This window comes from Ochotona curzoniae, unplaced genomic scaffold, assembly GCF_017591425.1.
Source record: "Ochotona curzoniae isolate NIBS_2020 unplaced genomic scaffold, NIBS_Ocur_1.0 contig_2688, whole genome shotgun sequence".
Classification (NCBI taxonomy): domain Eukaryota; kingdom Metazoa; phylum Chordata; class Mammalia; order Lagomorpha; family Ochotonidae; genus Ochotona; species Ochotona curzoniae.
In genome coordinates, this window is record NW_024465553.1 from 18,688,730 (window position 1) to 18,702,869 (window position 14,140).

A 14,140-nucleotide genomic window follows, 5' to 3' on the forward strand; every position below is an offset into this window, starting at 1 on the left:
GACAAGCTGTTACTGTAGAGCAGGCCTGGTGGAACATTTGCTGTGATACTCTATTTCTTAGCCCTTCCCTCCCAGGCCACTCCCTGCTGTGTCCTGTTTGGGGCTTAGACTGCAGCTGGCCACCGTGCAAGGGCACAGACACTGGATCACAATGAATGCCATGTCTTACCCCTGGGCACTGCCCCTGGGAACTTCATTCTTCCTCTGCTCTGTCCCGTGTATTCTGAATCAATGCCAACAATGTTTTGAACCCAAAAGCCCAGTTCCAGATAATTCTTAGAGCTGGGGAGGTGATGCTGGTGCCTCTCACACAGCTGCCTTGTCTGTGTGCTTGGCCATTTCCTGTCTTATTATCTCTGGCCACCACTTCCTGTTTTCCTCAGCTGGTTACACCTACTGAGGATGTGGCTGTTCAGGCCGGGGGAGTTAGATGGCATCTATTCCTAAGTAAAAGGGTTAATGCTCGCTCCTTTCCAGGGCCTGCGTGAATGTGGCTGGGAGTGGTGATGAGGAGTGTGGGCAGGCCCTAGTTGGCATCCTAACTTGCACTATCGCTGCCTCGCTTTGCATTGGGTATAGTGTGTTTTCTGTGAATGATGCTGAGAGGTATCAGGTTAGATCCTTGTGACCCTTGACGCTGCTGTTTCTGATCCGCTCCAGGTCACCCTACCTGCCTGCAGTTCACCTTGAACATGACTGAGGCCGTCAAGACCTACAAGTGGCAGTGCATAGAGTGCAAGTCCTGCATCCTCTGTGGCACCTCAGAGAATGACGTGAGTGTGGGGCTTTCCAGGTGGGAGGGAGGAAGCTGAGTCGCTGGGCGTCCTTGATGGATGGAAAGCCCTGGACTCCTGGAGGAAGTCAGGCCATCTTGCTCATTGTCTCCATGGCCTTGGGACTCTGGATGTTTGGGGTCAAGGGGCGATCTTGTGTCTGAAGGGAGAGACTTAAGAGGTGACCAGCCAGGGGCTGTCTTGATGGCCATATTTAGTGGTTGCCTATCACAGCATTCCACTGTGCATTAGCTCACATGTCTAGCTCACATGTGAAATACAAGAAAAGTAGAACTTTTTAAAGAAACCTTTGGCTATGGACTATTTCCAACATATACAAAAAGTAGCAAGAGTGGTAAGTCTGCTATATCCTATACAACTTCAACAATGATCAGCATTTGTCCAAACCTGTTCCATAGTCTTTCTCTCCATAATCCTAACCGTAATATTGTCCTACCTGGAGATATTTCACATGTATCTCAAAAATAGAAGGACTGCCTTTTTTCAAACAAAAATAACCCAAATATTATAATATATTTTTTAAAAAGCCTTTCGTATACTCAAACATCCGGTCAGCATTCTTCTTTTCTCATTTATCTTACAAAAGTATTTGTTATGGACTGCTTATTAGAACTTAGAAATAAGCAAAGACTGTACATTACAATTAGTTGGCATACCTTCAAAGCATGTTTAAATATATACAAAGATGTTTCAGAAGCTTCATGAAAAAATGGAATAAGAAGATAAATACAGGGTCATATATTTGCTTTGGGGGAGTGAGCTGGTGGATGGAAACACACTCTCTTTGCTTCTGCCTCCGTTTCTCTACGTCTCCATCTCTGTTTTCTAGGTCTCTGCCTCACAAATGAATACTTTAAAAGTTTATCTTATTACAAGTATTTTTTGAAAGGCATGCATAAGTTTTTTTTCAAGATTTATTTTTATTGCAAAGTCAGATTTACAGAGAGAAGGAGAGACAAAGAACATCTTCCATCTGCTGGCTCATTCCCCAGATGACCATAACGGCCAATGCTGAGCTGATCTGAAGCCAGGAGCCAGGAGCTTCTTCTGAGTCTCCCACACGTATGCAGGGACCCAAGGCTTCGAACCTTGTTCTACTGCTTTCCCTGTCCACAAGCAGGGAGCTGGGAGGGAAGCAGAGCAGCTGGGATATGACTCAGCATGTGCAAAGCAAGGATTTTAGCACTGGGCTACTGCACCGGGCCCTAGTATTTTTGTTTGTTTTATTTTGCACATGTTCATGAACTTTTTGAAGACATACTTATGTGCATGGATTTCAAATTTTGTTTTTGCACCCAAGAAGTGTATCTTAATTTCACTTATGTGAACTTTTGGACATATCCTCATGTATTTTTTTTTTAATATAAAATCTAGATTCCTGTTACCTTGCCCTTTCTCCTACCTTGGATTATATATTAAAGAAACCAGGTCATTTTTTCGACAGGGTTCCTCTGAGTGCATTTTATGAATCACATCTCTGGGGTATTGCTCACACTTTCCTGTGTCTGCGCGTTGATTGTAAATTGGTGGTTAGGTCTGGAGGCCCAAGTCAGGCTGCTCTTGTCTGTCTCTCTGCCTGTTTGTTTCTCTTTCTTCCTGGCTGATCTGCTTCACGGAGAGCACTGGATGTTTCCATGTGGAGGAGCGCGAGGCCTGGCATCTCCACCTGTTGGTGATCTTCAACGAGGTCGACTCTTTCATTAGGGCTTGCCAAATCATGATATTCTTATTTAATAATGTCTTCTTCCTTTGTTGGCTGGAATAATTCTATAAAGAGCAAGTTGTCTAACCTTGTACTTGATGCCTCTAAGATATAGACTATATAGAAAGAGCAGGATAAAATTGTTTCCATCTGATCTTTTCTTAGTTTTTGAAGTAACAGCATGATTAAAATATTTTTTCCTGCTTTATTATTTTTTAAGAGTCATGTATTTGAAAGGCAGAGTTATAGATACAGGGAAGGAAGAGAGAGAGAGAATGGGAGAGATTTGAGTTCACTTTCCATATGGCCACAATGTCCGGGCCTTGGCAGGTGGAAGTCAGGAGCCTGGAACTCCATCCCGGGTCTCCTGTGCAAGTCAATGGGATCTAAGAACCTAGAGCATCTTGTGGTGCTTTTCCAGGTGCATTCACGTGGAGCTGGATTTTGAGAGGAGCAGCTGAGACATGAACTGGTGCTCCTATGGGGCACCAGTGTTGTACAAGGTTAGCAGCTTTACCACAATGCTGGCCCTAATCTCATAATTTAAAAAAAAACACTCAAGATAATAGGGATTCTGATATACTTTCTTAATATGATAAGAATATTTATGCCTTAGAGCTAATGCCAATATCCTGTTTAATACGAAAACACCACAGGTGTTTCTGCTAAGATGGGGGTCTGAATGTAAATGCTCCTACCAGGTAGCGTAGCTTTAGATTACATCCGGAAAATCTTAGACAATGATAGCATAAACTCAAGCATAAAAGGCAAGACAGTATAAAATTAATAGGCTTCATATACACAAATAACCAATTAGAGAACATAATTCCATTAAGGAGAGAAAACATCAATGTGCCAAACTAGTGAAGAAAAAATTTAAACACTTCCAAAAAGATTTCGAGAACAAATGGAAAGGCATCCTATGATTCTGGATAGAATGACATCATACAATAAAGATGTTAGTTTCTTTCTAATTCGCAAATTTATTTGAAGCCCAATAAGAATATCAACAAGTATTTGTGTTGGCTGGGATAAGTAGATATCTAATTCGCAAATTTATTTGAAGCCCAATAAGAATATCAACAAGTGTTTGTAATTGTTGGGATAAGTAGATATCTAAGTTCACTTGGAAGACAAAAGCATGCAAAAACAGCCTCAAAATACTCAGAAACTGGAGATTGGCGCCTCGAGAGTTTGTGATCCCCTATAACACCCGTCTAGTGGAAGCAAGCAGTGTGGGACTGAGGCATGGGTAGACAAATAGACCAGTTGAAGGTGGATGAAAAGCCCATAAATAGATCCAATCCCACATTTGGAATTGTAAGATAAAGGTTGCATCCAATATTACTGTGTCAAAGATAGACTTTTTAATGAATGGTGCTGGGACAACGGGGTGGCCATTTGCGAAGAGACAAAATTAGATCTCTCGTTGTAGATTGGGGATTTAAATGTAGAAAGAAATCAGAAGGGAATGTGGGTGGAGGATTCTTTCACCTCAATGCAGGTAGTAGTTTTCTAACTGTGGCTCAAATTCAGAAATAATCAAATAGATTATTGATGTATTTGTTTCCATAAAAATCCACATTCTTAACCAGATGTGAAAGCCAAAAGAGAAACTGGCAGAAAGTGTTTGCAGCATGTAACAAGGAAAAAGGACCAATACCCCAAACTTATACATTAAAAAAAAATACAGCAACAACCCTTAAAAACAATGAGGTAAGAAGACCAAAAATGCGGTGGAAAATGATGGATTATATAAAATCCAATTCACAAAAGGCATAAAAATAACTGTTAACTGTGAAATAGATGTTTAGATGCATTCACAATTAAGGCATTCAAGAGAAAACAAAACTGAGATACCTTAAAACTGAAATGCTGCTTCTTAACTGTCAAGTGGGCAGACAGAGATGCAGAGGGACTCTCATTTCACTCCCCCAGGTGGCTGCGTCTCCCATGTGGATGCAAGGATACAAGGCTTAGGCTGTCTTCTGCTGCCTTCCTGGATGCATTAGCAGGGGGATTGGAAGCAGAGGCCCTGGGACTTGAACTGGAATACCAACAAGGAATGGCAGTGTGGCAAGTGGTGGCTTAATCCCCATTGTGCTGCAATATCAGACTCTCAAAAAAAAGGGCGGGGGGAGGTGGGCAGTGCAATAGCCTAGCAGCTAATGTCCTTGCCTTGAATACTCCAGGATCCCACATGGGAGCCACTTTGTTTCTGGGTGACCCCGCTTCCCATCCAGCTCCTTGCCTGTGGCCTGGGAAAGCAGTCGAGGACGGCCCAAAGCCTTGGGACCCTGCACCCACGTGGGAGACCTGGAAGAGTCTCCAGGCTCCTGGCTTTGGATTGGCTGAGCTCCAGCCATTGCAGTCACTTGGGGAATGAATCAGCAGACAAAAGACCTTCCTCTCTGTCTCTCCTCCTTTCTCTGTGTGTCTGACTTCCTAATACAATTTTTAAAATTTTTTTTAAAAAGCTTTACACTAAAATAAAATTTTAAATTAGATTTTTCATGAACTTTTTGAAGTACTTTTAGTTGGAGCTAATAATTTTGGGTATATATACAAGATACTCAGTGTCATATTTACAATTTTTTAAAAAGATTAAAAATTGTTTTGTTTGAAAGAGTAATCCAGGTTGGAACTGGGGAGGAAGAGAGAGAGGCAGGAGGGGGAGAGAGAGAGCGGGAGAAAAAGAGAGAGAGGGAGAAAATTTTGTACCTACTTGTGCGTTTTCCAAATGGCTACAACAGCCAGGGCTGGGTCAGGCAGAGTCAAGAAGCCAGAACATTCATCCAGGGATCCACGTGAGTACTGGGATCCTAACACTTGGGCCAATTTCCACTGCTTGCCCAGGTTTATAGCAGTGAGCTAGACTAGAAGCAAGCAGCCAGGACTCCAGTCGACACTGTGCTATGAAATGCCAGTGTCACAAGCTGATGGCTCAACCTGCTGCACCACGATGTCAGCCCTGTGTTGTTTATTTTAAAGTCGCTTGGATGGTTTTTCCTTTACGGGCTATGCCACCAACTATTGATAGGTCATTTGTGTCATTTTTCTTTTAACATGCAAGATATTTACTGGTTCCAGAATCTAAGGAAATCTGGTTTTTCTCCCTCTCTCTTCCATATGACTTCCTTATTCTGCTTCTAATCATTTGTCAAAACGCATGATGCAGCCTTCCACCTTGTTGGAACGTGTGCACGTACAAATCCATAAGGATGTGATGACAGATGCACATGTACCTCGTCTCTTGCTCTGAGTGTCTCAGAGCTGCCCCCCAGTTCACTGCGCAGACACATCCATCCTCCCCCCCAGCCACACATTTCTTCATCTGGTTGCTCCACCTGCCCCAGCTTAGGGACTTGGGGATGCATTCTGGTCTCCTTGACAAATACAAGGCAACTTGGAAAAACTTGTGTGTAAAGGAATGAAAAGTTGTGTATTTTGAGGCAAGAGCAACGTGGAAATCCATAAAGTAGGAGGTACTCCTGTCTTGAGGACACTGTCCGTTCTGTTTCTGATTGGTCTTCCCGTGCTTTCTGTCTCTATTCTTGCCTTCTCGGGCTCTTCCCCAGTAGGATTGTCACTTAGCTGTCTTCTGTCTACCCAGGAATGGAGTCACTTTTCTAGAATAAACTACCCCGTGCTGGTTTGCATCCTGTGTTTCTGGGGACTGCTTCTCAGACCCCCTTTTCTTCCACCTGACCCTTAGAGTTAGCCCTCCCCTCAGTGCCTGTCTGCGCCCTTTGTCTTCATGGCCTCTTTGGGATCCTTGGCTTCTCAGAGGATTCAGGGAAAGCTGTAGCTCAGAAGAACATGCCTTGCTGCGTGTACGTAAAGTTGCATCTGTCATTCCAAGCAGCTTATGGATACTCCTCCAGGAGCATCAGTTCAAAGACATCAGCTCTCGCCTACTCGGGACTTCTCCTAGGACCTGCGTTTGCCATCCAACCATCACAGACTCTGAAAGCCATATCTCATGCCAGCATTTCTAGCCACCTCTGGGCCATTTCTGGCAGGTGTTCTGTATATCTGCAGTGTGTCAGTAGCCGAGCTTACCCTTCCCCATCCCATGGGTCTGGTCTTCCACCCACATCTTAATGGGTGGCCATCTCGTGTGGCTGGCTGATCAAACTGCAACCCAGAAATCCTCCATTTCTTCCTTATCACACCCCACATCTGGTCAGTGACTTGTTTTTGTTTGTTTGTTTTTTTACTTTTTCAGAAAAGATTTGTCTATTTGTTTGAAAGGCAGAGTTACACACACACACACACACACACACACACACACACACACACACACATCTTCCATATGCTGGTTTACTCCCCAAGTGGCTGCAATGGTTGCAACTGAACCATTTCAAAACCAGGAGCCAGAAGCTTCTTTTGGGTATCTCATATGGATGCAGGGGCCCAAGCACTTGGACCATCTTCTGCTGCTTTTCCCAGGTGCTTTCCCTGATCAGCAGGGAGCACGATCAGAAGTAGACCTACCAGGACCAGAAATAGCATCCTTATGGATGCTATTGGATGCTATCCTTATGGATGCTATCCTTATGGATGTTATTGTTGCAGGCAACAGCTTCACCTGCTCTACCATAGTGCCAGCCTCTAATTAGTGACTCTTAAAAGGGAACAAGTCTCAGTACTTTCTCCCACACCACTACCCCTAGATTACCACTCTCTCTTCCCTAGGCTCTGTCGTAGCCTCCTACCTGGCCTTTTGGCTTCTGGAACCCACTCTCCTCACCTGGGTGCCTGCTGTTACACAGCAGTAGTGACAGTTTCCTGAATTGCAAGCTGATAATGTCACTTCCTGGTCACCCGACAGTTCTCCAAAAACTATCCCCCACTGCCACACTACCAGCCTTAGCCTGACAGCAGACTGCCCATGCTTGCTCAGCGGTGGATTCTATCCCCTGTAGCTCATTTTCCCTGGGTCATCTGCACTGGCAGAAACTAGGGTTAGACGCAATGCAACACTTCAGTGTCCAAAGGTCTTAGTCATCCGAGCAGATGCCAGGGTCACGAGCAGGACAGAACTGCACGTGGAGGGTCAACGTTGGATTCCACACGCATCTGAGCAGCCACACAAGGGGCTGCTGAGATGAGGAAGACAAGGTTAACCCCCCTAGGGCCTTACATCCCATAGAGGAGACGAAGGGTGGACAAAAGGGATGTGTCCTAAACAGACTCTTCAAGAAAACAAACGATTGAGGTCCACTACACGTCAGGAACAACAACTTAACTTAAAATGTCACCAGAAGGGGGAACTGCTGTGGCGAGCTTAGAGGGCAGGAATTAGGCTCCGGTTAAGGGAGCTTGGCAAAGGCTGACTGGAAAAGAAGAGCTTGAAGGGCTTGTAGGAGCAGGCACGGAAAGGGCCTAGGAATGGAACTGTGGGACCAAGACCTGTGGCCCTGATCCAACCTAGCCTTGGGCTCCAGCCTCTGGGGTGGGCATGGGGGCTTTGGGAAGCCAAATGATGGGCACTGCTCGCTTTTCTCCGCAGTTACATCCGAGAGCCTTCCCCACCAAGTCTAGATTTACCCATTTCTCAGATGCCGAGGGTAGAGTCCAGAGGAATTCGATGTTTTCAATGTTTCAAGGACTTTCTGTGTGCTAGGCAACCATCACAGGGGATAGAGGAATGCGTAAGATGAGGTCTCTGCCCTTTGAAAGTAGTGATTAACAGCTATAGGAATGCAGAAGCGCAAAGAATCTCTTTAACACATGGATATGAGGTGGTATGCAAAGAAGGTTTCTTGGGGGAAGGTCCGAGTAGAGCAGAACCCCAAGGGAGGGTTGGATTTCTACAGGTTGGGGAGCAGATGGGAGGATCCCGGGAGTGAGCACATTCACAGGTGTGTCCAGGGGACAGTGAGGACTCCCGTGGGGTCTGCAGTGGGGGCGTCCAGGGAGGCTGCTTTACACCAATAGGCTGGAGAAGCAAGCAGCTGGCCAGACACCAGCCTGGGACAGTTGTATCTCTTTTCACCTCCTTCTCTACCTGCCCTGTCTCCCTCCAGGACCAGCTACTCTTCTGTGATGACTGTGACCGTGGCTATCACATGTACTGTTTAAACCCCCCGGTGGCGGAGCCCCCAGAAGGTAATGCCATGAAGGCCGCGGTAACAGCAGCAGCAGCCACTGTGATTCCCTCTGCTGGGGGGTCCTCGCTCCGGTGTGGACCTCGTGGGAAGGGCATTCCAGGTCCTACTGAGTTGTCACAAGCCTGCCAAGCAGCTGTGACCACTGCCATGATCCACCCCTGGTAAACAGAGGCACAGTTCAACCAGCTGGCCCATTCAACCTGTAGGCGGAGCAGGTGTTTCCCAGACATGTGGCTGAGATGGAGGAGGGATGAGCATCCAGGCATGGTGATACTAGTAGGGGGTAGGTATCTTTCCCCAGGGGCCCAGTCAGTCATCTATGTTCCTGTCTTCTGACCCCAGCAGGGTTTTGCGAGTCATTACCGGATGGGTGAAAGTTGAAAGACACATGGAGTTTATGGGAAGCCAGGGATACTGGGTTGGGGCTTCTCCCGGAGGAGTAGCTGCTCATGCCCTCTCATCTTCCTGCAGGGAGCTGGAGCTGCCATTTATGCTGGGAACTGCTCAAAGAGAAGGCCTCAGCCTTCGGCTGCCAGGCCTAGGACCCCAAGTCACAGGCTGGGGGACTTGCTGCTGGAGGGGCCCCAGGCGGAGCCCAGGTCACACCCAACCAAGCCCTCCTTGCACACTCCAGATATTACCATCAGCAAGGAAAATCAGCAACCACAGAGCGGCACAGATGGATGGAGCCACGAAGACCAGGGCTGCTCGCCAACCCCTCACCCCCAAGACCCCATGGGTGCCACTCCAGCCAGCAGCTGTTCGTTTCTACCAGGAGGGTCTTGTGCTCTGTAGCAAGCCCCAGCCCCAGCCCCGTGGGCCCCTCTCTCTCTGTTTCCCTAGCACGGCAGCCTTCTCTCCCTGGCAAGTCATTTTGTAATCACCCATCAGTTTCCCCCTCCCTGTACGTAGTGCGGTGTTGTGGAAGCTTCGGGCATTCCAAGAAGTCTTTCCATAGATTTGGCTTGGGCTTTGCAGCTCCAGCTCTCAGCCTAAAGGAAGAGCAGGCTATGAAATTGTCTCTTCTTCCGAACCTCATTGGAAACTTGTAGACCTGGACCCCCAAGAGGTGCCCCTATTACAGGTGGAGCCCCTTGTTGTCCCTCGGTCTTGGTGAGAGGGAAGATTTGTGGTTAGAGCCCCAGCCATGGCATCACAGCCTTAGGTGGTGGGAGGTGGGTGGGGAGAGAAGCAGAGGAACTGAGAGATGGGAGGCAACATTATGAAGACAGGCCCTGGTTATCACCAGCTGGGTTGTGTTACCCATCCTGAGAGGTTTTGCAGGGACCTGGGCTGGGTCCTTGACCTTCAGAGTGAAGGCATCCCTGAGGTGGCACCAGGACACCTATGGACAGAGAAAGATGCCCAACATCCCACCTCTTTGTGCATGGGGCTTGGCTTCCCATGGTGGGACTCAAGGACCAAAAGCAGACCGAAGGCAGTCCACCGGGTGTCCAGGCAGCAACCCAAAGGAGCTCTGAGTTCCTCTTCCCAAGTGCTTCCTTCCCATATTGGCTGTGTGCCATCGCCCGGCGATACCTGCCCGGAGGTTTTGGCATGGGGGAAAAGGTAACGATCACCCACACAGATGACTTGTGAGGGTGACAGGATTGTGATCAGAGTGGTACACAACCCTCGTCTCCCTCATGCAGCATGCGCTGGACTGTTTTTTTTTTTTTCCTTTTATTGTTTAAAATTTTTTTTTCTTTTTTGATGATTCTAGAAGATCGGGGCAGGGAGGCTGGTTCCAAGAACCCTGTGCATCGGAAGACGGCCCTGTGGGCTGCAGCGGACTGGGCTGCCTTTGAATCACAACCACAGCACAATAACTGACACATTTCTGGAAAAATCATTTGCCCAAAGGGCAGGTCTCGGTGAGCGGGACCCTGACGCATGCTCGGTTGCCACAGCTCCCTCTCTGTGGCCTGGCTGCTTACAACAAAGGCGCGGTTTATTTTTAGTCCTCAGCTCCCAAGGAAGCCCCTGGAGACTCGGGCCAGTTGGGCCACTTCTGCCCAGCTGCAGTGTGGGGCCCTGTGATGCTGCAGGAGCCGTCTTTTCCTGCCTCCCCACCCCCAGGGCTAATTGCTCTGAGTCAGGTCGGTGACCCAGGGCTGCCTGGCACCAAGCCAGACAGGGTTGGTCTCCCCTACTTCTTTGCGGAGTGACCTGTGGCAAGCAATGGGGTCACTCTGCTGCAGGGGCCATGGCCTCAGAGTGGGTTGTACGCCTACACCCCAATCCCACTTAAAGGGCCCCTGTCTGGATGGGTGGGAATTTCAGTCTTCTGTGACGCTCGTTCCTTCCTGCTGTTCACTGAGCCTGATTCTGCAGGACGAGATGGCTTGTCCTGAGAGCCACAGCTCACACCCCAGGGGTGTGGCTCCCCTCGCTGCTCTAGCTCTCTCTTCCCACCAAACCCTCGGCAGGGTGTCCTCAAAGCCCAGCGAGAATGAATTTTGAGGCCCATTTTTACTTTAGGGGAAAAAACCTACAATTTCCCTAATGTTCCCCCCAATGCCACCCAAACTTAAATGTTGCAAAAAGCAAGCATGGAAGCTGTGACTGTGCTCTGGACAAGTCCTGTCTTGGAGCTTGTGCCAAAGTGTTACCTGCAGAAATGCAAATGATGGGGTTATCTGTTCTGGCTGCTCCCACACCTGCTCTGCTCCAGGAGTGAGGAGGCGGCTCATCTCTGCAGCGTACTGGAACCTGTCTGCGGGACTGGGGGCTCGTCAGGACTCTGCAGTGACATTAAGAAGTCCCTCCTTGATTTCATTTACTCCCTGCAGGACGGGGCCAGCTCCTTCATCCTCAGAGACCTCATAACTCTGGGGTTAAGCAAGACAGCCCGTGTCAGGGAGGTGTCGCAGCAGACAAAAGCCTCCATGTTCCTCTTGACCATCTTCTGGGTTCAAAAAGGAAGGTGTTGGTGAACTGCAAGTCAGTCTTTGTGCTCCAAGAATGTGTTAAAATCCCAGGGTGAGTGTGCGGAGGATCAGTTTCCCCAACTCCTGCACTGCTGTGTAAACCTTGGCAAGTCGCTCAGCATCCCCTGGACCTGTTGGCCCACCTGGAGCATGGAGATGGTGACACCCCATGTGACTTCGGTAGTCTCTAGAAGTGCCAGGCTCTCCTGGAGGACTCCGAACGCTTCCCGGGCTGCCAGCCTTGCCTTCTTGGAATCTCCCTGCAGGACCACAAGGAGCTGAGGGTTCCAGCTGCCTGTGGTTAGGACCACTCCATCAAAGCCACAGCCATGGAAGCTGTACATGGCCTGAGGCAGGCTGTGGAGAATTCACTGTGAACTTGAGGTCTTCAACAGGGAGACAATGGGGACGCTGCCTTCCAGGGGACTCCCCAGCCAGAGTGGACAGCTGACTGCCTGTTCTTGGTGGGTCAAGTGTCCATACTCGCTCACTTCTGGCTTAAAGCCCGGCTCTGTCACTCTCTGACTGATCAACCTTGCCTTCACTTCTCTGAGCGAGCGACTTCTTCCACCTCTATAAAATGGGGGAGAGGGTGTGGCTATCCAGCCAGGGCACACTAAGGATTAGGATTCAACACCTCAGGAGCCTGGCAGGGCCTAGCAGGGCCTGGCAGGTCCCCCACGTGGAGCTGCAAGAGCCAGCAGGGTTGGAGGCTGCAGGCTTGGGTCCTTACCACCCCACCCGACTCTGCTTCCAGCCTGCCACCTGAGAAAGCTCAGCTAGTTTAAGGCACACTTAGACATTTGGGAGCACACTGGGGAGAACCATGCAACTCCCAGGCCCAGAGAAGGTTGGCAGGGTGGAGGGAGGAGGAGAGATGGCTGCAGGGTCTGGCTGGGGTCATGGCCAGCAGTCCAGGCTAGCAGAGGCTTAGGCAGGCACAGATAAGCCACTGGGAAGTGAGGCACGGCAAGGCCTGGTCTCACCTGCACCCATCAATACCTGACAAAGGGGCGGGGGGGAGGGGAGGGCGTCTTCTGCTCCCCTGTATGTATTTCCCTTTCTGGAATCTTACTCTCCCCAACCACCTCTGCAAAGGATGCTTTTGGCTTCAGTGAGTCCGGTTTCACAGGATCCCAGGGCTGGCATGGGGAGGCCCCTGGGAAGGAGCACAGATTTTCCTTTGCCTCTGGGGCCTGCACATCCTGGCTGATCAGGAGTCAGGAAGCTGACCTAGCCTGCAAGCTGGGTGCTGGGGGGAGGTCTCCCAGATGGGGAGGGCAGGGACCATGGGGTGGGGAGGATGGGATTCTGGGGCTTTCGGGACATCTGGGGGTGGGATGATGCTGAGAAAGCTGGGTCCCTGAGGCATTCTAGCCCATGTGGTCAGACTTCGAGGATACCTGGTGTGAGATGGAGGGGAAAAGAGGGTGGGGCATTGGTGGCTGGGGCACCCTGACTGCAGAATCCCAGGCACATGCAGTGGGAGCATGCTCTCCAGAGGTCAGGCTGCCTGCACCCTCTGCAGGCTTGCAGCTAAGACTCAAGAAAGGACCCTCATTAAAGGCTGGAGGAGGGGTGGGAGTGGGGGTAGGGTGGAGAGGGTCGCTAGGACCTGGCCTCGCTTGTTCTGCATCCTGTGGATTTTCCTGAAGCAGCTTCAGGGGCCACCCCGGTGGATGGGGGAGGGAGGAAGGAGATCTGGGAGGCCATGGGTGGCCAGGCAGGCACCCTCTGGGTCTCACAGCAGCCCTGGCGGAGACCCAGGGCCCCTGAGGGAGGCTGTGACGGTCCCTTGGTCAGAAGGGCAGGGGCATCTTTCTTCCACTGCAGCGCCAGCCTGGTGTTGCGGGGCCTCCTTGGGGGCGGGCCCCGCCAACAGAAGGCAGTGTTTGTGCTGATGTGATGTTTCCCAGTGCAGGCCAGAGAAAGGCAGGGAGCGGGACTGGCAGGCAGCCAGAACCCTCTTGGACAGGGATATAATTACTAATAATGACCTCTAGCCTGGGCAGCAAGCAAAACGGCCATTCAAGCCAGCACCGATCCAGGCTGGCCATGAGGCACTTCCCTGAGGCTGGGGAGTAGGGGGCTCTGAGAGCCATCCCTGCAGGACACAGGGACGGCCCAGCAGCCAGGGTGTCTGTGGGTGCCTCCCCTCAGCGACACAGCTCTGCCCACCTTCCCGTGCCCGGCTGGGGTTCCTTTCTGCATTGAGCACAGGGCAGGGCACACTTGTGTATGTGTGCAGGTACACACACACACACCCTGTGCTTGGTGGGTCCGAGGGAGCAGCCTGTTCTGCTCTAGGGTGAGAGGAAGAGCCCCAAGGTGAGATTGCCCCTGGCCAAGCTCTCCAACTCTGGGCACCTGCGAAGGGTTCTGGCTGTGTGGATCATCCCTAACACCTCTGCTGCTCTCTTTCCAGGAGATGTTGGGTAATAGCTGGGGCTGGAGAAGGAGCAAGTAACCCAGCTGCTACAGAAGGGGTGCAGAGCTGGCTGGCTGGGCTGGAGGCTGGGGTTCTCATTGGCTTTGTTCCCCTCTCGTGTTTATTTGCCACTGAGTCCTTCAGCTCAGCTATCTCTGCCTTCTCCCCTC

General features: G+C 50.0%; 1 protein-coding gene across 1 annotated transcript in view; it reads left to right on the top strand.

Moving 5' to 3' along the window:
• The window catches only part of DPF3 (double PHD fingers 3), a 264,129-nt gene extending 254,611 nt beyond the window's left edge, over window positions 1-9,518 (top strand). The window contains exons 10-12 of the mRNA XM_040975347.1: window positions 661-773; window positions 8,529-8,610; window positions 9,084-9,518. Coding sequence (XP_040831281.1) covers window positions 661-773; window positions 8,529-8,610; window positions 9,084-9,154 — 266 coding nt within the window. The 3' untranslated portion in view covers window positions 9,155-9,518. The remainder of the gene's footprint in view (window positions 1-660; window positions 774-8,528; window positions 8,611-9,083) is intronic.
• Window positions 9,519-14,140: the final 4,622 nt, after the last annotated feature.